The 23,206-nt window shown below is 42.0% G+C and overlaps 1 protein-coding gene across 9 annotated transcripts in view; it reads left to right on the forward strand.

Moving 5' to 3' along the window:
* AOPEP (aminopeptidase O (putative)) overlaps positions 1-23,206 on the forward strand; it is a 347,107-nt gene that overhangs the window by 302,215 nt on the left and 21,686 nt on the right. For 7 of the 9 annotated variants that reach the window (XR_012374760.1, XM_073880702.1, XM_025851623.2 and 4 more), the window contains one exon: positions 22,039-22,155. The exons of the other annotated variants lie outside the window; for them this stretch is intronic. Coding sequence is in view for 6 of the 7 variants with exons in the window: in XM_073880702.1 (XP_073736803.1) it covers positions 22,039-22,155 (117 nt within the window). In the remaining variant the exon portion in view is untranslated. The remainder of the gene's footprint in view (positions 1-22,038; positions 22,156-23,206) is intronic. 9 annotated transcript variants of the gene reach the window in all.

The following is a 23,206-nucleotide window of genomic DNA, read 5'->3' on the forward strand; positions in this document are numbered from 1 at the left end:
GAAGTCGTGGATCTCCTTACTGACAGCAGCAGGTTTCTATCCATGAAAGGGTACTGGATGGTGTCTTGAATACTGGCTTATCTCCCCTTTCCCTGTAGCAGCTCTCAGGACTCATAGACTCCTGTTTGGATGGGTCAGTGCCTCCACTGCCACCAGGAGGGAGATGATAGAGCAGCCCCAGAGGCAGTGTGGCTTACTGATGCTATTAGGGATTTGGACTTGAAGATAACCATGGGGAGGTTATGGATGAGGCGGGTTTAATAAGGTTGCCAGTAAATTTGGCATTCTAAGTGATCTTGTTAGACCAGGCACTGTTTAGATTCATGGGGGGATCTACCAGCTCTAGGTTTGAAAGCAGGGTTATTGTGGATCCACTGGACAGACAGAAGTCGAATGGGACACCGGCGGGAATTTGTGCCGTGCCTTTCAGTATTTCCTAGTGTAATGGCAGGGGGTCAGCCAGGCTGCTTTATGCGCTTTGGGAGTCCTGCATCTTGAGAAGTGTGAATCAGTTGGGAAAGGTCCAAGTAAAGGTAATGTTAGAGGTTAAAAAGTAAAGTCTCTGAGCAAATTTTTTAAAAATTGGATTTGTTCTGTCTAGTAGCGACGACGTTCGTTCGGGACTTTGGGGATGAGCTGACAGTGAGGTTCTAACCTTTGTGCCCCTAGACAGACAAGTCACTGAGTGCCTCTCAACTTAAAATTCCCCTCTAATGAGGAAGCCAGACATCCTGCCATCTTTAGGTTTTTTCCTGAATTCAGAGGAGCTGTTCACAAGATACTCTATTTTCACAGCACACAACGAAGTGACTTAAATTACACTGGTGGGGTTAAGAATCGTATTTTTGCAAATAACAAATCAGTATTTTGTGCTACTAATAGCAACAGTTAATAAATCCATATATTTTTACATGGCTATGTCTTCAGTGCTAATTATTTTTGGCTTCGCTAAAAGCTGGGTCACATTTCAAGTAAGTCCTGTCCTACAATCAACACACATTTTACTTTAAGAATACTTCTCCTAAAGGCTTTTAGGGCAGGCTATACAACAGAAACAACTTAGGAGTTTACTAATTTACCTGCTACGGACATCGTGTTTGTCTGTTGTTATTCATTCATTTTTTATGTTACTACTTTTTAAAAATCTTTATAATAGTCACTGGTGTTACGTTACCATCAAGAAGAATGATTTATAACAGCAGACTAAATAAGATTGCTGATGTTATTTTTTTTCTCAGAGTTTGTGAAAACAGTTTTCAGGATGTTAAATTTTTATAGTTATTATATGATTGATGTATTTCCTTTTCCCACAGAACTAAGGCATGTGAAGGATGCTATTTTGATTTAATTCTGGGAATACAATAAGAATAGCATTAGGGACATGTAGGAGGGACTGGAAGAGGCCTTGTTAGCCCTCCTCATACAGAAGCAGCGGCAGGTGGAGGATGGTTTCTCCTGAGTCCCAGAGGACCGCAGGAGGGGAGAGGAGCACAAGGTCAGGCAACTTGGAGGCCACAGCTTCACCAGTGGGCTCTGCTTCCCCAAGCCCTTCCCACAGGTTTGTGCCTGCAGTGATAGGGAATTTTTTTCCCGTGCTTTGTAAAATTTAATGCCCAGCCTCTTTTTTCTGGGTTTTTTTTCCCCCTTTAGAATTACATTGCTATCAGGAGTGGTTTTCTGAGAACTAGAGATGAAGGAGGGCTGTATTTCACGGTGTGCAAGTCAGCTAATAAAAATGGATGGTCAGGGCACCTGGGTGACTCAGTCGGTTAAGCGTCCGACTCTTGATTTTGGCTCAGGTCATGATCTCAGGGTTCTGGGATTGAGCCCTGCGTCAGGCTCCGCACTCAGCATTGCGTCTGCCTGAGATTCTCTCTCTCTCTCTCTCTCTGCCTTTGCCCCTCCCCCTGAGTGCGTGTGCACACACGTGCTCTCTCTTTCTCTAAAATAAATAAAAATAAAATCTTAAAAAAAAAAGATGGTCAAATACAAAGCCTAGTTTCCAAACTTAGACCATTATACAGCAACATGATAAGTACTTTTTTCTAAAGGAAAAATGTCACAGCCCTGGGCTGTGTGTTTCATCTTGGGTTGCTTCCCACTGCCTGAGGCTCCTCCACATTTTCCAGGGCTTCTCCAGAATCTATCTCCATCCTTGGGATTAAAGAGAAGAGCATAGAACTCTCCTTCACTTATTTCTGACCAGGTGCTCCAAGAGACATCTTCTGGTGAGGCCACATTCCTGTTCCCTCATTCCCTTCCAGTTGTGTGATCCTGGAGGTGAGGCCATTGGTGACAGAATCACCTCCACCTCAGCCTTCCTCTCTTGTGGGGGGCAGGGTCTTAATTTGGATATGACCCTTGTGCCTCTCATGCCGGTTCAGCTCCACAGACAGTAATGCCAAAGGAGAGCCAAAGGTATAAAAAACACTGATCTGAGTGAGGTACACTTGGAAAAAATTGCTTTTTTTAATATAGGGCATGACAGAGAATTACCCTTCCTCCCTCAGTGAAGAGTTTGCCTGGAAAGATATGGCTGGTTAATTGTTTCTCTTTGGAAAATACAATAGCGTGGACTTTGGAAAACATCAAAATCGGGCGGTTCCATGATAAAGTCTGTGCATCATGAAAAAAAGAAAGCAATGGCACTGATCTTGTGGACATGTGGATTGCTCCAACCTCTTACCCATTCCTTTTACCACTTAGACATTTTGTCTGGCTTCTCCATCCACAAGGCCCTGTGCTCTTCAGGAACTTGGCCAGGTTTAGCACAACCAAGTGAAACATCTGGGGGCAAAGGAAGACCCCTTCCAACAGCAGCATTGTGCCCTTTAAACAGTGGAGGAAATGGCCCCAGGAAAAGATTGATTTGTGTTAGAAAAATAGAAAATGCGGGGAACTATTGAAAAATAAGTTTTTGTGTTTTAAGTCAATTATGTAGTAATATAAAACCTGATATGGCCCAATTGTAATTGCAGTGCTGTGTATCCAGAGTCCTCGGTTGTGTGTGTATGTTGGGGGGGGGTGGCACTTCAAAAAACTACAATAAACTAGGCTGTGATCTCACCATATGTGTTGAATTGAACACAGCTCTTCTGCTTTTAATGAAGACTTTAGCCTTTAGGGGTAAATAAAACATCACTGAACAGGGATGGCCTGAATATTTTTTACTGGCTGTAATAATTAAAGCCATGAAAAAGGTGGTGGGGTTATGTTACTTATTAACTTGAATCGCTCTTAGATTTGATCAAGACGTGGTTGCCCATGGCGTTTTGTTTCATGTTTGTCCTTTGTTTCATTGACATGCTCTGCCCTGGCCTCCGTGGCACTATAAAAGCAGCGAGGCAGTTAGGAACCAGACCTGAAAGGGCTTTTAGACCTCCTATCCAGTTTTCTTCTCAGCTCAGCCTGCCGACCCCAGCAAACTTCTTGGACCCTAGAATTGAGCCTGAAATTCCCTATGAAGCTGTGTGCTTGGGGATGAGGGGAGGGCCCTGGAAGAAATTCTCCCCTCTTAGGAGGAAACAGATCAGAGTGCAGGTGTAGCTGAGAGCTTTTAACGGATGTTTTTATTTTCCTCACATGTTGAGCAGCAGTGATGTTGATTATAAGAGGAACTTGGAACGCAGATGTATTAGTATTAGTTTCCTATTGCTGCTGTAACAAATTGCCACAAATTCGGGGACTTAAAATGACACATTTATTATCTACAGTATCTGGAGATAAGATGTCCAAAATCCATCTCACGGGCTAACCTCAAGGTGTCAGTAGGCCTTTGTTCCTTTCTGGAGGCTCTGTGGGGAGAATCCACCTCCTTGCCTGCTCCAGCTTCCACAGGTCCCTGCTTTCCTTGGCTCATGGCCCCTACCTCCACCTTCAAAACCAGCAAGGCTGGGTCCTGTCCTTCTTATACTGCTGTCTCTCTGGCTCTTCCCTGCCTGCTTTCTTCACTGATAAGGACCTTATGATTACCTTGGGCTCACTTGGTTAATCCAGGATCATCCCATCTCTAAGTCGGCTGATTAACAACCTTAATTCTCCTTTGCCAGGTAACCTAATGTACTCACAGGTTCTAGGGATTAGAACGTGGACATTATCCTGCTTCCCTCACTAAAGTGTTGATAATGTAAAGGTTAGTGACTTGGGAGTTCATAGGGTTGGACAATAGACAGATACAGGCTGTGTGGTATTAGAAGTGGGTTTTCGGGGCGCCTGGGTGGCTCAGTCGGTTAGGCATCTAACTCTTGATTTCACCTCAGGTTGCGATCTCAGGGTCCTGGGGCTCTGAGCTCAGCAGGGAGTCTGCTTCAGGATTCTCTCCCTCTGCCCCTTCCCCCGTGCACACATGCTCTCTCTTTTTCTTTTTCGCTCAAATAAATAAATAAATCTTTTTTTTTTTAAAGATTTTATTTATTTGAGAAAGAGAGCATGAGAGGGAAGAGGGTCAGAGGAAGAAGCAGACTCCCAGCTGAGCAGGGAGCCCCATGTGGGACTCGATCCCAGGACTCCAGGATCATGACCTGAGCTGAAGGCAGTCGCTTAACCAACTGAGCCACCCAGGCGCCCTGAATAAATAAATCTTAAAAAAAAAAAAAAGTGGGTTTTCATAGCTTCTCACTAAGGTTTCTTATAACTACTGCCTGGAAAAAATACGTATGTATGTACGTGTACATACATGGTATAACAGTAGAAAAGGTCATTTGTATTTCTAGCTTAAATGGGCTTCCATTTTACTGTAATGTCTAATGTCAACTACTGAATATAAAGAGAAGTCTTAAGTCTTAAATACAAATATTTATAATTTTAGTTTGGGGGAAAATGGCATTTCTCTGTTCAAAAGAATGATCCAATTATAGTTTTATTAATAATTGAATTAATCATTTTTTGTCTTCTGAATTTTTTTACTTTCATTTGTTATTAACATCTAACATCTAACTTCATACAAAAACCTCCAATAACATGATACTCTAGTTTTAACACTCTGAACATCCTTTTTGGTACTCACATCTGTAAAATTTTTACATAGTTTCAAGCACTGTGTGCATTTCTTGTGTCTTAAGTGGCTTGACTTTTCTGTGTCCCCTTTCCCCAGCCATCTCTTTTAAGGCTCTGGGCGGTGTGTGCCCATGTCTGCAATGCCATGGCAAAGTCAGCTGAGATCACAAATGTGTGAAGTGCTCTGGGAGAAAAGCACCATCTGCATTTGCATAAAGCAGAGCTACACTGGTTAAGCTGTCAACAGCTTCCGAGTAGAAAATGTCCCTGAAGTAGATATGACATTTACCTGTAATGGCTTTCTTTGCCTGTGAAATTAATGGTATAAGGCTTAAAAAAAAAAAAAGGTGTATTATCTTTGACTTTCTCTTTTAAAGTTGATCCTATTTTAACAAATTTTCATCCTTTTAGTTGCTAAAATTAGTGCTAATGGGCACAAGATTGAAACTTTGATCTTGCCATAAGACAGGTGACATTAATTCCAAATTGGCTGTGCTCAGGCTTGGGTGGGGAGATTGAAAGAAAAGACAGTGTGGCCTTCCAGGAGCTCAGACAACCGGTGTGTTGTGCACAGCATCACTCCGCTGGTTCTTTTGCATGGCGACGTGGGACTACCTGCATGGGGATGGATGAGAGGACAAAACCCAGAAGGCACAAAATGTTGCTGGAAGGATTCTTGAAAAAGGTAGCCCCTGAAAAGTGATTAGGAGAGTCAGAAGGCATTCCAGGTGGAGGGCCTGGTATTAGCAATCCATATCAGTTTGACTGCAAGAATAAGTTTGAACGGTTGAGAGGATTGGAACTGGAACTGAGTGTATTGAATGACACACATTGGAGTTTACAGGTCACTGTGTCAGAGAATGAGCGGAGAGAAGGCCAGAATCAGAGCCGTGTGTAAGCAAAACTCACCTGTGCTGGTGGGCGTGGAAAACGTGGGTTTATAATCCAGGTCCGGGCCACCCTGCAGGCCTGACGAGGCCCTAGGGCCCTCACAAAGGGAGGAAGGCACTGCAGATCAGGGAGGGTGGGAGAATGGAGAGCTGCTTTGACAACTGGTTGACATTTGGCCGTTACTTTAGTAGGCTCACCGGTTTCAGTCCGGTTTCAGTCCGCGCTCCACTCCTTGTCAGCACTGTTGGTCTTGAGGAGCATGCAGGAGGAGGGTGGGCCGTGTAAATTCATGCCCAGGACCAAAGTCGGTCCCTAGCCCGAAAGGGCGCCGTCGGTTTCCTGACACCCTTGAGAGTTGGATCGAGTTTTTTTAGATGGGGAGAACGGAAGTCGCGGTGTTTCTGCCCAAGGTCACTAGGTGAGTAGACCCGGGTTCTGGGTGACTTGCCAGCTGAAGGCCCCCCATTTGTGTTCAGAGGAAAGGACGCTCTTTTTAAAGAGAGGCAGTCTTATCCCCCGCACCTGGCAAGACCCTGGTCCCACGCGCTGCGGCGCGGCGTGGCGCGGCTCTGTTGACACCTACCGGGCTGGGGGGCGGGGCCAGGACACCGCCCCCTCCGTGGGAGCCCCCGCGTCCCGCCCACCGCCCGCTCCCTCTGCAGGGTGACCCCTGCGCCCCGTATCCCACTCTCGGACTGCGAGGCCGCCGGAACACTGGCGCGAGCCGACCTTTATCTGGGGCGTGGCGACTGGTGTCGGGTGAGGGTCCGGGGCAGGGAGGAGGAAGCGCGCGGCCTGTGGGGCCCCAGGGCCAAAACGATTTGCTTTGGTTGAAACTTTCTTATATTAGGTGTGCTCCGGGCTTTAGATCCAAGCATTTGGGCACACCTGGAATTCCCTAAATCCCTCTTGTTCTTAGTCTCCCCTTTGGGGACTGCCTGCGCCTTCCTGGTGGACGCTGGGTGCTTGGCCCTCCCGGCGGAGGGCTTCTGTGAGTCTTGTGGAGGGATCCCGCTCACTCTCCCAGGGTCTCAGCTTTGGAACCGGAGAGCGTCGTTCGCGTCGTTCGCGTCGTTCGCGTCATTGATTGCTGCACAACAGCCGTAGTCTCCTAAGAGCTAGGTACTTTAAGTTTGTTCTCCCACCCGACCCCCGCGCCTTTCATAATCTGTTGTCCTTGTGCTTCTAATTAGGTCATTCTTTGCTTTTCAGAGACAAACGTGCTCCTGGGACAGATGTCAGTGTAGTTCTACCCGCCTTTAAAACTTAGGTGAAGTTGGATGAGAGCATGGAGCGAGACGTGTAGATTTAGGGCAGCATCGCCCGGCGGGCCCTGTGGAATTGATAGTGGCGTTTGGGGATTTGCTTTTGAAAAGCCTTGGAAAGGTGTCACCGCCCCTGCTTTGAAGAGAGGTGGGGACGCAGCGTGCTGCGCCAGTGGCGCGGTAGCGCTGGCCAGCGGGGGACTGCGCTCTGCTTGGGAAAAGGGTGGGGGGAGGGGTCACCCTAGATACGGCTTCTTTCAAAAAATAATAATCATAACAATTTCATGGGGTAGGGCTATTAATTTGACTTCCAAAAGGGGAAATGGTAATTATAATAATAGCTTGAGCAAATAGTATTGGAATCAACGAGAAATGGAATCTCTGATGTTGAGAACTCGATCTTACATGGAGATGCTTTCAGGACAGTATGTGGTATTTTATCTTAACTCTTGGTCCTTACCTTTCAATTTAAAACAAAATTGCAGGTTTGACCAACAGCTAAATTGACAATGGCTTTTTGCTTTTAAAAGTAAATGTTAAAATAAGTTTGTGTCAGCGATGAGGCTGATAGCAGCATGGGTGCTTGGCTGTTAGATGTTTACTTTTACGAGGCATTTTGGTATATTTTGTAAAATTTCTTTATTCTTGTCTGTTTCTCATTGCAGAATATTTATGTTTATTATCTGAAGGAACATAACATGGATTTTTCATACTGAAACTTTTTTGAGAGTTATATTGAATGATTTTTATGTTCTTATACATTTGAAAACATGCATAAAGCTTATTAATGTTCTTAATATTTAAAGGGAGCTGTCCTGTCTTGTACACAAGGAGATTAACTTAGCTAAGAAAGACTTTAAAGCCATTTAAAGATTTAGATGTTGACTTAGTGGGGAATTTTCGAAGGATAAGTTTGGGGGAAATATATTTTCTCTGGAGGAGTTTTCTCCCTGTGTTCTCAATTGCTTACTATGTTTATTTTATCTGCAGAACAAGTGTTTGGAAGTCCTCTCTCTATTTTTATGTCCCAGGCACCTGGTCTTCTTGGTTTAAGCATTTAAGAATACCATCTTATTTTCAGGGCTTTAACTTTTTAAAGAGTTAGGTACATTAGCATTTGAAAGTGTTCCATTTGGTTTTAGTTGTTTCTTTCTCCTTGTTTTAACTTGAAATTAGTTTATTTTTTTTGTTAAGAGATTAACTTTTTAAGTTGTTACTACAGTGAAACTAAATTGTGTTCAGATATTTGTCCTGTTAACATCTAGAAAGGGAAACAGCTGCTAAGCAAAAATCGCATCTTGTAACAAAGGTGCTAAACTCGTTTTTCATAATGTTTCATAATTTTTCATAATAATTTTCATAATAAAGATTTCATTCAATTAAAAATAGAAATTTTCAAGCATATTCTAGTAAATGCATGGAGTGAGACTGAAAACCACCTGAAATTTTGAAAAATTTAGGATCTGTGTTTGGGGAAAAATATATTGAAAGGGGAAGAGATGTATAAGACATGTAACCTATTTTGTGCAACATTTTTGTAGTGGTTGTTTTTATTATTTCTCTACTTCGTAGTTCATTGCCTTTTTTTTTTTTTCAATCTTTCACATAAACTTCTGAGTTTTGAGTAATTCTTCAAAAATGGATGCAGATTGCTTTAAAGATCAAGCCAGCACTGGACAACAAAGTAAGAAAGAACTTTTTTGTTTTTGATGTTTTATTTTTCTAACACATATTTTACGGTTATAATTTTACTCATCCTGAAAATTCCACTGTACATTTAAAATTAGAACAAAGAGTTTAAAACCCAGAAGAGCTGTGAATGGGCTATTATAATTTTCTAGGGAAAACAGGCCTGATCACATCCCTTCTTGAGGGTTCCTTGGGTTTGGGGCCATATTTATCTTTCTGGTTTTATTGTGAAGTACATCTGTCTTCAAGAAATGCCTTATTCCTGATAAGTACATTTCCCCAAATCTTTGAAATAGCTATTCTGGGTGATGGTGGTTGCAATTTTTGATTTTTCTTGTTGGAATCTATTGTGACCTTTATCTGCTGGGGTTGCTCTAAGAGTCTTGGAAACAAGACTGGCCTCTTGTGTGCTTTCGAAATATTCTGGTGAAGTTTGGGGGAAAGATGCAAGTCAGTAGGCATTAAAGCTGTTCTCGTACCCAGGAAACTGCTCGCATGTGGTGTTTTCCTCCTCGGACCGGCAGGTAGCCATTCAGCTGATGTTAGTGTGAACGGTTTGCAACCTCCACCCATACTAGTTAAGAATTGTGCAGATTGCTTACTAGAAAAATGCCCCGGGTAGTGTGTTTCCCTTTTATTCACATGGTCTATAAACTGTAGGAAAACAGTCCTCCCACATCTCTGTACATCTTACATCTTTCCGCCAAGGGATCCAGGAACACTGGTTCTGCAGGAGGGACCAAACTTAGAAGTTTAATATGCTTTTTTTTTCTTGAAACTGTTTTTTCTTTGTTACATGTAGCCGGTGTGTGCTGGTGTTTTTCCACAGAAATGCTGATATCCTTGTGAAAGGTCATGTATACCAGAGGTTAAACCTTTTTTTTTTTTTTAAGTACAACGTGCAGTGAGAGAAAGTCTTCACATTCTGTAAATTAGAGGAAAAATTGCTACAGCTATGATTGCCTTTGTTCTCAAAGCCACTTGAATTGCAGGCTGTGTTGGGACTGGTTCGTACATTGTTTAACTGCTGAGACTAAGACTTCTAATTAGAGTAATTACCGGGTGGGAGCTGACTAGCGGGGCGGGTGGGGGCCAGGGGTGTGGCCGGGCCGGGGCGCCGCGCGCTGGGAACCCGGCCCCGACTGGCCGCGCGGGGCGGGGCGGGGCGCGGCGGGCGGCCTCTCCGGGGATTGGCCGGGGAGGAGGAGGCGGGGCGCGGGGCGGCCGCGGGAGATATCAGCCGGCGCCGCGGCGAGTGCGAGCGGACTCCGGGCTCCGGGCCGCGCCCCGACGGGAACCTCAGTAAGTAAGACGTTCTCCCCATCCGGGTTGGCGGCTCCGCCCGCCGCAGCCCGCCGCGTCTGACAGCTGCGGGGACCCGGGGCCATCAGCTGGTGTTCGTTAGGAGAATTAGAGTGGTTTCTTCTCCGTCTACCAAATCCCTTCTTGTTTTCCTCCTTTTAACCTCTGTCTTTCCACCAAATGAGCTTTAGCGGGAAAGAAAGCCAAGTTTGGGTCACTATTACTCGTTTTGCTTCATAATCCTGTCATTTGCTCGCAGCTAACAGCCCATTCTCTGGAGTTTGCATTCCCACTACCATGGTGATACCAGTTGATGTGAATGGGAGCTCTCCTTGCCTTCAGAAATACTATAGGGTGCTTCCGACGGGCTGTTGGCTTTGTTTTCACGCTTTTGTAGTTGTAAACAGTTTAACTTGCAGAGTGTGTTTGAGGGCCTGGGCGTCGATGTTACTGTAATTTTTGGTGTGTTGTATTTACCAAGGCTTCAAGGAAAAAAAGACCAGGTAAACAAGTGCATTCTGATTCGCACAGGAAAGCTCGTTTAAAGTACAAATCCAGCAGGAAAAGAATAACAAAAATTACTGCTGGAGAGGGTGTGTGCTGATCTAGAGGGGTTCTGGTCTTTGGTCTTAATTCCTAGCAAAAACATTCTTGGATGGAAATGTAGACTTACTGCCGGACGGCTAACCCAGACAATTAAAAAAGAAAAAAAAGCTGCATTTTAAACTTTGGCTCTAAAAAGAAGTTTGTTTGGGTTTCCCAGGGTGGAGCAGCCTGTTCATTTTTTATTTCTGTCTCAGCTGTTACTTACAAAGTTCCGAGATGAGTTGAGACCCTGCATTGTGAAATCAGTGGAGAAGTGGTTCTCAACCTGTGAGGTTGACTTTAGTCATTTTAAAGTCTGTGTATCCATTTTTCATTTTGGGGGGAATCCATGATCACTGGTTTTTCACGTTAATTTATTTTAAATAAACCAAGCTTCACCTTGGCATAGAATGTGTAGATTATAATTGGTGTGCTGTAACTTCGGATATATAGTAAAAGCAAAGTAGCAAAAATTTTGTTAGAATGTGGAAAGTAAATCCCATTTTTAAAATAAGAGTGGTTTTTAGTTTTAAGAAAAAATTTAAAAACCTATATGATGAAAACTATGTTTCATTGCTGTCTCTTTTTTTGTAAAGATAAATTCCAAGTTAATTTATACAGATAATTTGGGATGCTAAGGGAAGGGAAAGTTTGCTTTTCTAATGGACTATTTTCCATTAAAATTGAATAAACAGATAGAAATGTCTTAATGTTTCCTATAACTTTCAGAAGTTGTTCTGTGCTGTTAAAATGTATTATTCCAGTAAAATAATACTATTTTTGTTTTTTTTTTTTTTACATGAGCACATTATACACACATAAAGGAGGATATAAAACTTAATTGCTAAAACTTAACTACAATTTTTATGAAATTTCATTAGGAATCTGTTAGGAATAACATGCACATCCTTGAGATTTTAGATTGCCGCTAGAAAGCACATCGTAGGTTTAATCATGTTTGTGCCAACACCTATTAGAAGGGTGTTAGTAGGTCTCTGACCTACCAGGATTTTAGATCCGTGGTTAGCAATTTTAGGATTTTAGATGCATACATAAATTTTTAGATGCATGAATTTTTTTAGATCCGTGGTTAGTAATTATCTATTTGCATCTTTGAAGACTTCTGTTGGATTGACTTTCAAGTACTTGAATTCCCGTGAGAAAATATTTCCATGGCAGCAAACAAGGCCGCATTTTAGATTCCTATTCCCGTATCAGCTTCAGGCTGCTCCGGGCCGTGAGTCCCAGCTGGAGCTCACAGTAGACATAAGATTATAATGTATGGACTCTCCTAGCAATAATGTGGATGTTTCGCCCCCAAAGAACATTTTATAAAACTGACTCTTTTAGTTTACTTGTTTAGTTGGGAATAGAGTCTGTTGTGATGGGAAGTACATTAATTTGTGAATTATTCAGCCATTTGTACATAGCATGCAACTTGGGGGTAAACAGATCTGGCCTCGAACATGTCCGTGTGGTATTGTTCTGTTTCCCGTTAACCTTCTCACATGATGTGCATCCACAAGGCAGCCACTTCTCTTCATACAGAATGCTGACCCAGTAGGAGCTTTCATTCCCTTCAGGTGAGCTGGTGTTGAGGTGAAAGAGAGAGACAAGAAGTTGAAAATGGAGCAAACATTTCTTGAAAGTACGTGTAACTTGTTCTCTACTTTTCTTTCTCCTGAAGTTCTTAAGTCCGTATCTTTTTCAATAATACGAATTGCTGTGTCAGAGTGACCCTTCCCAAGTTAATCCTTTGCTCTGTTCTTCATGAAACTTTCCAGAGTTAATCCTGGATATAAAATGTCTGGACTCAAATCCAGAAGTGTACAGAATTTGAGTGAAATGTGACTCATGTGCTTTATATACGTTGAGTTATTCTGTGAGATAACCCTCAGCCGTTGGACAGTCAGTGGAAGCATACTCTCAATGTATTTTTATTAAGTAAATACAACTTTATTGTTTTATTGCCCACACTCATGTAGCTTGACTCCTCACCCTCGTCTGCCCCACCCCCACAGTGCCTCCTTAGTTGTGGCTGGCTATACATGTATTTAGGGATATGTCTCCTTGTCAGCTTTATGACAGAAACCACAACACATTGTAGACATGTGGCTAAAGTCATACTTTGGATTTGGTAGAAAACACAGAAAGAATATTAGAAAATAAAGCCTAACCAAAAGATGTTTCTGTATTTTGACTATGTCCCTGTGAAGAAGAAAGGGCAGGAACCAGGAGTGATGGAATGTTAGCATTCTAGACCAGAATAAACACCCAGGAATGAAATTTGTTTATAAATTATGTTCTGCGTTTAAAAACACGTTGACTGTGTGTGTGTGTGTCCGTCCGTGTCCAAGCTGAGGCCAGTGATTGACTTGGTTTCCTCCTCCTCCTGTTTCCGGTCTTTTTCTCACCTTACAGTCTTGTTAGTACCATTGTCTCTAAAATGCTTTTGTGGCTTACTTTCTTTTTAGCGGTGATTTTGATAATTTGGAAAAATTTCATCTTGAATAGCAAGTTTTAACAAGGAGACTTTGGAAGACAAAAGGGCAGGTCTCTCTTACAGGTACTATCCATTTTTTGCACTTAGAGCAGAATGGGTTGTTGCCACTCCTTGTACAACCTAACTTATTTATTAGCTCTTTAAAAACATTCCAGAGCCATCATTTTGTTGAATACAGTTGATTACAATTGCAGAGGCATTTCCGTTATTTTACCATTCATTAGCTTTTAAAATAAGAATCCTCTACCGCATCTATTATTAGAATGCTTATAAAACTTTTTAAATTGATGTATTTGAATGTGTGTACTTTTTGGATTTGTTTTAGTTTAGAAGTGAGAATCACTTCTGGCTTGAATTTTCATTTGTAGCTAAAAGTTTTCTTGTAATAGATTTAAGTTGCCAAATCGTTGATTTCCAACTATTCTTGCAGTCATCTTACTATATTACTCCACCTACTATAGTGGACATTAATTCCTTTGTTTAAATTTGATAAACATGTGAATGTCAGGCCGGGGTAGATGGCACAAGAAATGAGCACTGTCGGGTTACAGTCTATAAGGAGTTGCCTTAAACTTTTTACAGAAGTTGAAATATAGTTTTGTTTGAACTCACTGTTGTTTGTTTACACTTAAGAGGATCCTGTTTTTGTCCATAAGATACTGAAGAGTATATTTTCAGTAAAAGCTTAGGTTTTGGTTCTCCGCCCCCCCCCCATTTGTTCACTACTTGTTTAGAGGGAAAAGTATGTTTTTAGACTGAATGTTCCTAAGAGTTATATATTTGTGCTTATGAACACCTTTTGTGTATGTTCTGTAGACCACTCTTTACCAGGAGTGTAGGGCTACATGAAATATATTCAACCAAATGTTACAAAGGGGAAATCTAAAGTTGATGTAGTTATTTACTCAGGTATTTAATTTGTATTAATAATGCCACACAGACTATGATTTTGACATTTTGAAGGTAATATAGGAAGTTAGAGAAAGATAGGAGAAAAATTCTGAATTTGAATGAAATTACTGGTTTTTATCTCTTGGAAAAAACAAAATATTTGATAGTTCATTTATATTGTAAATGACAACATAAAAATCTGAGCATGCAGCTGTTTGATGCAATGCTTTGTATATGCGAAGCATTCAGAAAATGTAAGATTCTAGCAATATTTGAGTGTTGTGTGCACAGAACTAATGTCTTCTATCTGATGGTGTTAGCATTCCTCTTTATGGAGAAGCATGGAAATCTGAACTTTTGAGATCTGTGTTATTTTCAAATATTGTTTTTCTAAGACTAGAGAGATGCCGACAGGTTTCTTCTGACCCTAGGGACTCTGCCTGTACTAACTGGACCTCTTTATAGAAGCCCCCCCCCCCCCCCCCCCCGGTTTCTAGGTGCTGTCTCAGCACTTCGTTAGAGCGTGTGCTTTAATCATTTACGCATTTCAGTGCTTAAATTAGATTGCAGTATTGAATTTCTTCATAAAGTAGATCTTCTCTCCATTAAGTAAATTATTGGGAAATGTTTTTGACATGATTTAAGAAAAATAGTTTACGTCAGCTGGAGGCAGGAAAAAAGGAAAAAACCAGGCAGCTCATGTCCTATACTTTTGAGCCATCGGTTGGTTGTGGTACTTCCAAAAGTGACACCACAGAGACTAAAACACACCATCCTTAGCAGGTAGGATCTGATGTAATTGACTGGCATCTATAATTCTCATGTTTTCACGCTATAGAAGGGTGACATTTTCCTGTGCTAACTTAATTTTCCCAACTTTTGTGAAAGTATTACCCAAACTATATGCTGTCTGACACAAAGCATGTTATTTAAGGTATGTAAAATGCAGTCCTCTTGTCAACTTTTATGACCATGTGTACATTAATGGTTTATGGAAAATAAATCTTTGTAAACACTCACATTGGAAATTCCCAGAATTTTACCAGAGTACTTAGGATCTTCATGTCTGCTTCCCCTACCCAGCAACCTGCCAGATCAATAACCAAAAGGGCCAAAGGGAGACAATTCCTGATCTGAATTTTGTGCTTCTCAAGAAAATCATCACTCATGAAAACTATAAATTCCTAAGTGATCAGTCCGTTCACTCTGCCATGAGAACAATGGCATGCTTAATGTTGGCCTGGTTTAAAGCTTTCTAAAGAATTTGGAACACTTGAAAGTATCAGAGAATACTTCTAACTTGCATTTGCAGGTTTTTTTTTTAAACAGGAATCTTCTTTTTGTTTCCTTAGAATTAATGCTCTTACCTAAATTAATAATATTGTATTAATGCTGATGCATTTATCTTGAATAAGAGTGTGTGTTTTATGAGCTGGAGTTCCTAACTTATAAGTAGTAATATTTTCTAACCCAAAATTCTAGTTGCATACTAATTTACGACCCCCTAAAGTCCAGCGTGTGAATACCTTTGTTGTGAAAACTGTCAGCTAGTTTTGTATGTCAGATTGTAACCAAGGTATGAAACCACTTAATGGAATACTACTCAACTATTAAAAAAGAATGAAGTGAAACTGTTTGTGTAGTATGGTAAAATGGCAAGAAATGTGTGTGAGGGGAGTTTACTGTATTTTTGTTTCCCAGTTTTTTTTCCTATGAAATGAATTATATGAATACTTGCTTCTGCTTGAATTTTCCTACTAAGATTTGACTACAGAGATACTCCCTAAAGATACTTGATAATCAAAAGGGACTGTGCTGGGTAAATAGGTCTACTGATTGCTTTCTTGGTATTTTGAAGGAAGTTATTTTCACTTTTAATTATTTTATTTGGTGACTTTCATTTGTTGGTAAATCAAGTTTGTATCCCCAAAATAATAGGAACTGTGACTGCTTTTCTTAAGGTTGGCAGTTCTTTAAAATGTATTAAGTTTTTGTTTTAGCATGTAGAGTTTGGTTCTTTTGTAGGTTTTGTTTTTAGTTTGTTTTCAGTAGCAATTCAAACCAATTGTTTTTCCTCTATACAAGTTACTAGTTTAAACTAGGAATATTTTAATTATATCATGATACCTTAGTTGACAACAGCTCTTAGGCGGATAGTTGTCTGTGTACATATTATTAAATAATTCATTTTTGTTGCTTAAAAACATTTATTGTTAGGAAAGTGACAGATGACGGAAAATCATATTCTAACATCTATGTGAAGACCATAGTCTTGGCTGGTGTTTGGGGTCTGGAAGGTCAGCTTCACCAGGATAATGATACTCTGAGGATTTTGTGTGTCTTTTGGGGTTGTAAGGAAGGAGAATTCTTATGTTTTGAGGATTTCTTAAAATTATATCTTAATTATACCCCATTTTCAAAAGTCATGATACAAAAATTTATGTAACTTAGAGATTTTTACTTCTTTTGTTTTATTTTTGGTCAGCCGCCGTCTGAAAGATGATTTGTTAAGGCTTCACCTTGTATCCTGTAGTCCGTTCCTGTTGCCTGTAGTGAGGAAAGTACAAGAGGGGGCACTGTCCTCACGCTGTGGACTGTGGGGGCACCTGAGGCTCTATCGTGTGGTACGTTTTCTGGGAAAGGTAGAAAGGAATTTATTGGACTTTGGGGAAATCTTATAAAAAAGACTTTTTATATCTATGGGATTACCTTTTTAATCCAAGGGGCAAAGAACTGCTGTCTCTCTTGTGCCTCTGCGCCTGAAAGCCTGTGACTTTGAAAGGTCAGCTGCTTCGATTCTGGTTTGGACCCTGCTTCTGTTGAGTTTCAGCCAGCAAGTCTCCAGCATACAGGAGAATTTGAGATTTTTCTCCCTCCCCCATTTCTTCTGTTTTTGTTCAGTGTAAACAGTTCCTGCCGTAGTAACATAGACAAATATAGCAGAGAATGCTTTTCTGGAAGAAGAATGCTCCCTAAGCATTTTTTAACCATTTTTGGGAAGAATTGATCTTTCTGTGTATTTCAGACAGACTGAAGGAGGGAGGCTGTTGCTGTAAATTGAAGTGACATCATATGTATTGCCCCCATTGATCCGCTTTTAGTCTCCAGCCAGGATAAAAGGAAATGGCAGCAGGGAGGAAGCATGCTTCATTTAGGCACAGATCCAGAGTGATAATGGGGTAATAATAGAACTCACGCCACTGTCAGTCGGTGGCTGCCTTAGTCCCAGGCTCACTCCCTGTCTGGGAGCCTCTCGGGGAGACTTCCTCCGTGTGTGTGCCGCTGCAGCGGGCCAGCTGGGCCACGAGGGGAGGTGCCTGCCTTTTGAAGGGGTGCAGGCAGTGGTGGCGCCGGGATCCTTGTGTCGGTTCCTGCCTTTGCAAGGTCAGTGGTGGGATGCGTTGGTGACATTTTCTGATCTAGGCGGTGAGCTGGTCTTTTCTGCGTCCTGCTAATGGCAGAAATGGTGGAGGGGCTCAGTTGCGTGGGTGGTCCTCTGGGAGCGGGGAGTGAGTGGTGCCCCTCTGACGGCGGTAAGGGGCTTCTGGAAGAGTCAGGGTTTGTTTGCTTTATGCTGCTTGTGGATGAAGAGGGTGGGTTTGGAAAATTCATATCTTCTTTCCAAGAGCCTGTGTGGAAACTCTTCAAAACCATTCAGAGTTGTGTGGCTTCCCTCAGCTCTTTAAGTAGACTGGGAAAAATACCAGGTAGACTTCTTTTTTCTTTGTACATTTCTGGGTAATTAGCAACTACGGAATCCTCCCTCTTTAAAGCAAGAATACAGACTTCGAAATCCTTAACAAATAGCATTTGTATTGACCCCCTTTAGCATTTTATGTTTTGTATTCAAATAAGTTTTACGGTGTCGTGAAGTTCTCTTTTATATACAAAGCACATGACTTTGGCACCCCCATTGTCTTATTTTGTCTAAGTTTCTGAGGCAGATGAATATTTAAAATACTGAGGTGGTTTCCCTGCGGAAAAATAGTCACCCCGTCATGAAGTCCTTGTGTGTGCAAAGGAAGGGACCTTCTATTCCTGTCACTGTTAAACTGTGAGCGTGAGCACCATTAGACCCTCAGAAATAAAGGCAGGTTCTTTTGTAATGTTTAGAGGAGCTGTTTTCTCAGGAGATAAGGCTCTGAAACACGCACTTTATTTTTCTTAATCACCCCACAGTGTGACGGAAGCTCTCAGTACTGCTGCATTAAAACACAGTTGGCCTAGAAGTCATGTGAAATTTAATGTGATTTCTCCGTGGGTGGGAGTAGAATGACCCGCAAAGCGTTTCCCACTGCTGCCGCGCCAGCCGCCAGGGCGGGTGGTGCCTAGCACCGCGTTTTGAGCACGTTTGCCAGTGTATGATCTCGCTCCACTGCTGTGCAAACATTTTGGTTTATTACATAGTACTTCTTTTTCATTGTAGGGTGGCTTTACATGGAGTAAATGTTTATTTTATGAAGAGAAATGTACTGTATTAAAGTGAGCTACTTACCGCATTTTTGCTTTCATATCCTCCTTTCGGGGGGTCTGTAATATGTAAAAAATTATGTAATGTTTACTTATTTGTGAATGAAAGATAATCAGTTTTCTTGTCTGTATACTAAAATAGCATTTGATCGCTGATTTTCTCTACTTTCCTCATTGTTTAGAAACTGCATTTTTCCTGGTGAATTAGAAGAGCCGCAGTTGGAAGCCAAGATGGCTACAGGTTGTTTACTAAGGGAGAGTCATTTCTACCAGTCCGCTCTGAAGGCCAGGACTAGCAGAACTCCTGGCGTTCGTTCCAGAGAAATGGTCTCAGGTCTCTGTGTGGGCCCTCGTTGCCTTCTGCCCGTTGCCTTCTGCCCACTCTCAACAGGCCGACTCTCCAGCAGCGCTGTCTGGGTGGGGGGGCTCCCTGGCGGGGCGTGCGGCCTGCTCTCTCTGCCTGTCTCCATTGAGAGGACCTGAAACATGTTAGAGAGCCCTAAGGTTTGACCCCCTCCCATCCATCTCCGCTGTCCATCTTCAGGCAGGGGGCTTGGCTTTAAATATTTTTGCATCGTGGAAAATTTGAAGAGGACAAAGGCCTTCAGTGATCCTTTGGTTTTGTTTCTCTGTGAGGATGTGTGACCTTTCTGTTCACAAGAAAACTTCAGGATATAAAAGTATGAATCCAGATATCTTGATCGGTTCACAAGCTAGTAATTCTTCAGTTTCAAGCTGGAGTTGTGTTTGTTGGTTAAACCCAGTTGGGGTGAGTTAAGGACCAAGCGAAACATTTTACTCAAGGTCTTCTTTCCTCCATGGGTCTCTCTAGTTTAAACCAAATCCCAAACTTGAGTTGTAACAATAGGCCTCTTTGTAAGTGCATATGCATAATAGGGAGATGCTTTCCTTCCTGCTCCTTCCTTTCCTGTAACTCTGCAAATTGGCAGGGCTGGTTCCTGCTGTGTTTAGCCAGCAGGGCCCACACCCCCAGCTGGTAGGTGTTCTGTGCTCTGTCAGGTGGGCCCTTCCCCAGAAGCTGTCTTCCTGCATCCAGAGTGGCCTGGACATCAAGCTGTTGCTCCTAGGGGTGGTTAGCTATAGAAATGCTGGAGACCAGTTTTGAGAGTGCCCGTCAGGGTGTAGGGCTGGATGGACCCCTGACTCAGTCTGGGGCTCTCCCCTCCACAGCCCCTGCAGAGGCAGAAGCCAAGCCAGGCCACCATCTGGTGAGGGCCGTTGGGACACACTTTGTAAAGGGCAGTAGTGGGGGTGGGGGGGTGAGAGACTGCGATGGGGGAGGAAGGCCAGCCCTGTGAAGAGGGTTCAAGTGCAGGAGGACAATTGGGGAGTGACCTAAGGGGACCTGAGGGGTGTACTCAGAGCCAGAGCTGAAGGATTAGCCTCCACCAGGGAAAGTCCCCTCTTGGAAGGCAAGAAAGAAAGATCCAGAGAGGGAGGCTGCAGGATGCTGTGGGTAGGAAGGAGGGCTGAGGAAGCCTGGGTGCCAGGCAGGGCCTGAGCACATTGCTTGTGGTATGAACTGGTGAGGAGGCTCCCTAGAGGCTGCTGGCCCTGGATTTGGGCTGTTTTATAAACAGCAAATTTTTGAAAATATAAAAGCCTCATGTGTCTGAAACTATTAAGAAATGAAAAACTGTCATTTTTGTTATTGGTTGTTATGTAGTGATTTGATATCTTCAAACATCTGAAAGGCACATGACTTATAATGAAAGTGAATGAAGTGTTAGCTATCCTTTGAGTCCTTCCATAGGACCTCACGGGTCAGTGCTGGTTGTAACCCTCTATTTTTGCTGAAGGCACCTTGTTTCAATCCTGTCAGCCTGAGAGAGGATCCACAGCATTGATTCTTAAGGTGGAACGAAGTGATGTTATAAAATAAAAATGCCCAGGAATCAAGTGATGTACATCCATGTTTGTAGGAAAGTGGGGGTTTTATCACTTAGAAGGGCGATGTGAGAAAATACAAGAAATGCTTTTACTATGAAATTGCCTGGTGAATATTGTGCATGCTGTCCACTCAGTTTTTTTCCTCCGAGTGTGTTTTGGGGAGTGGGGGGGCAGAGTGCGCACTAAAGGGCAAAAAGGTAGAGAGGTAGCAAGAGAAGCCAATGATTTTTAAATTTTCTTTTAAAGTAACAGAGTGGGGATTAAAATCCAGGTGGGTAGTATGAATATTCTTTTGATTGAGCATTGACTTCTAGACTTGTAAAATCGAGTTAGCTGACAGGGATTATCTGGTCATAAGCAGGGATGGAGAGAAGCTAAATGTAGAGAATAGTGAAATTCAGAGTCATAATGTTAAAATCTTGATTTCAGAATAAATATTTTTCAGTTCCTACAAGATGGATCTTATATTTAGTTTTTCCTCCATTTATAGTTTATTTGAGCACTGCCCTGTGGTTGGGGCTGATCCAGGCATTACGTGCAGTACTGTAGTGAATAAGACATTTTAAGTTCTTGGATTTCACAAATATTGTTTGCTCATAAATTTTCATTGTTTTTATGTCCTATGAAAACATCTTCCTCTCTTTGCCTTTAAATGATAAACACCATTTTTTGACTGTATGAAAACTCAGGAATAAGAGTGACCTTGTGCATTGTGTTGTGTGTATGAGAGAGAGAGATTATACATACACGTATAAAATCACATGTACAGTCATTTTAATAGAATAATAAACTTACAATTTTTATAATGGAGGGATTGTAAGACACGATTCTTGTTTCATTATGAGCCTTTTATTTCTTGGTTGTACATTTGCAAGGTTTAGGTGCTACGGGAAATCTGAAAACTGCTTCTTATTTCTTTTCCATGTGTTCACTTAAGATCAGATGGTTTCTTGAATCTTTATCTGGGTTAAATGACTTTCTTTGACATTTACATGTCGCAAAGAAAGAAATCTAATGAACCGTGATAATGTTTTATAAAGATAAGGACAGGTTTTATCATTTCACAGTGCATATGTATATTAAATCATCATGTTGCACACCTTAAAAAAAATCACACTGTACAACCTAAAAATAAAAAGATAAATACCTGGGGGCGTCTGGGTGGCTCAGTCGTTGAAGCATCTGCCTTGGGCTCGGGTCATGGTCCCAGGGTCCTGGGATCGAGCCCTGCATCGGGAATCCTGCTCAGCGGGGAGTCTGTTTCTCCCTCTCCCTCTGCCTGCAGCTCCCCCTGCTTGTGTTCCCTCTCTCTCTGTGTCTCTCTCTGTCAAATAAATAAATAAAAGCTTAAAAAAAAAAAGTTAAATACCTGATCTTTTGATCTGCTCTAACTATAGAACTGACATGAAAAGCCATGGAGAATATGGCTTAATCACACCCCAGAATGCAGTGTCTTTGGGGATATGGTGTAAGCTCTGAGGTTTTAGCAAGATCAAGTCTCTAGCCTTTTCATAGACTTTTTGGTTTTGCCCTTAGCTCCTTCCAGATCAGCTTGTTTTGCTTCTGGAGCATCTCTTGGAGCAGAAGACTCTGAACCCCCGAACTCTGCAAAGCCTCGAGAGGACATACCACCTCCCCCAACAGGATGCAGAGGTAACCAGGAATGCTCTTGGGAGTTTATACAGTGGGGCCCTGCTGTTGGTGAAGAGTGAGGGTCCCATTGCATCCTAAGCTGCTGAAACTGCTATTTCCTTTAGCATCCATGCAGTGTGCTTCTGAATGAAGAGCAGGTACTTTAAGCAGAGTGTAAACTGCTCCCCTGGTTGTGCTTGCTCCAGTAGGTGGCCTCTGATTCTGGTTATCACCTCGCTATCTTGAGGTCCCGAGTTTTTCCCTTTTACTTCTTAAGTCATAAAGACGGACATAAGTCTCCTAAAGGAGTGAGCAGACAGGATGGTTTTTGAATTAGAAATTCAGGCGGGTCATTTTGTGCACGATGGTGGCGCCATCCTGCTGCACATTAAGGAAACTTGGCTCAGATGTGCCAGAACTTCTTGGTTGCATTCAGTTAAGACAGGAAAGGAGCCATGTGTAAAGGAAATGAAAACTAAATCTAACAGCCGTGGTTTGAAAAGCAAAACTGGATGCTTGTGGGAAAGCAATATGATGTGGTTCGTAATATCTTTTAGCTTATTGTGAAGAATGTGGTGTGAATCCTAAGATGAATTCCAGGAGTTTTTATATACCTAAAATAGTAAATATTTATTGTATTAAGTCATCTGAAGTAAAAAAACAAGCACACAGTCAAAACGAGAAAAACTCTTTTATATAAAACTCCTAAAATGCAAGTGAGTTCGGTTTGTGTTCGGTTGAAATAACTGAGCATTTGAGACCTGTCCAGCGCCCAGCGGCAGCCTGTATGCACACGGGCCGTTGAGTGCTTGATCTGTGGCTGTGGTGCGCTGAGATGCGCCGGGAGTGTGAACAGCACCGTGGACATTGATGACATGGTTATCATTATCTCATAATTATCTCATAATTTCTTCTTATGGATTACAGTGTCAAAATGATATTTTGGATATGTTGGGTTAACTAAAATATGAAAACTAATTACACAGTCACTAAAATGGAGTAAATTGGGAAAAGCTCACTATGACATTATTAGATTAAAAGGTAAGATGGACATTGTTATGCATTTTAAAGC

This window comes from Callorhinus ursinus, unplaced genomic scaffold (genome assembly GCF_003265705.2).
Source record: "Callorhinus ursinus isolate GAN/ISIS: 27379988/994484 unplaced genomic scaffold, GSC_fseal_2.0 scaffold39, whole genome shotgun sequence".
NCBI classification, from domain to species: domain Eukaryota; kingdom Metazoa; phylum Chordata; class Mammalia; order Carnivora; family Otariidae; genus Callorhinus; species Callorhinus ursinus.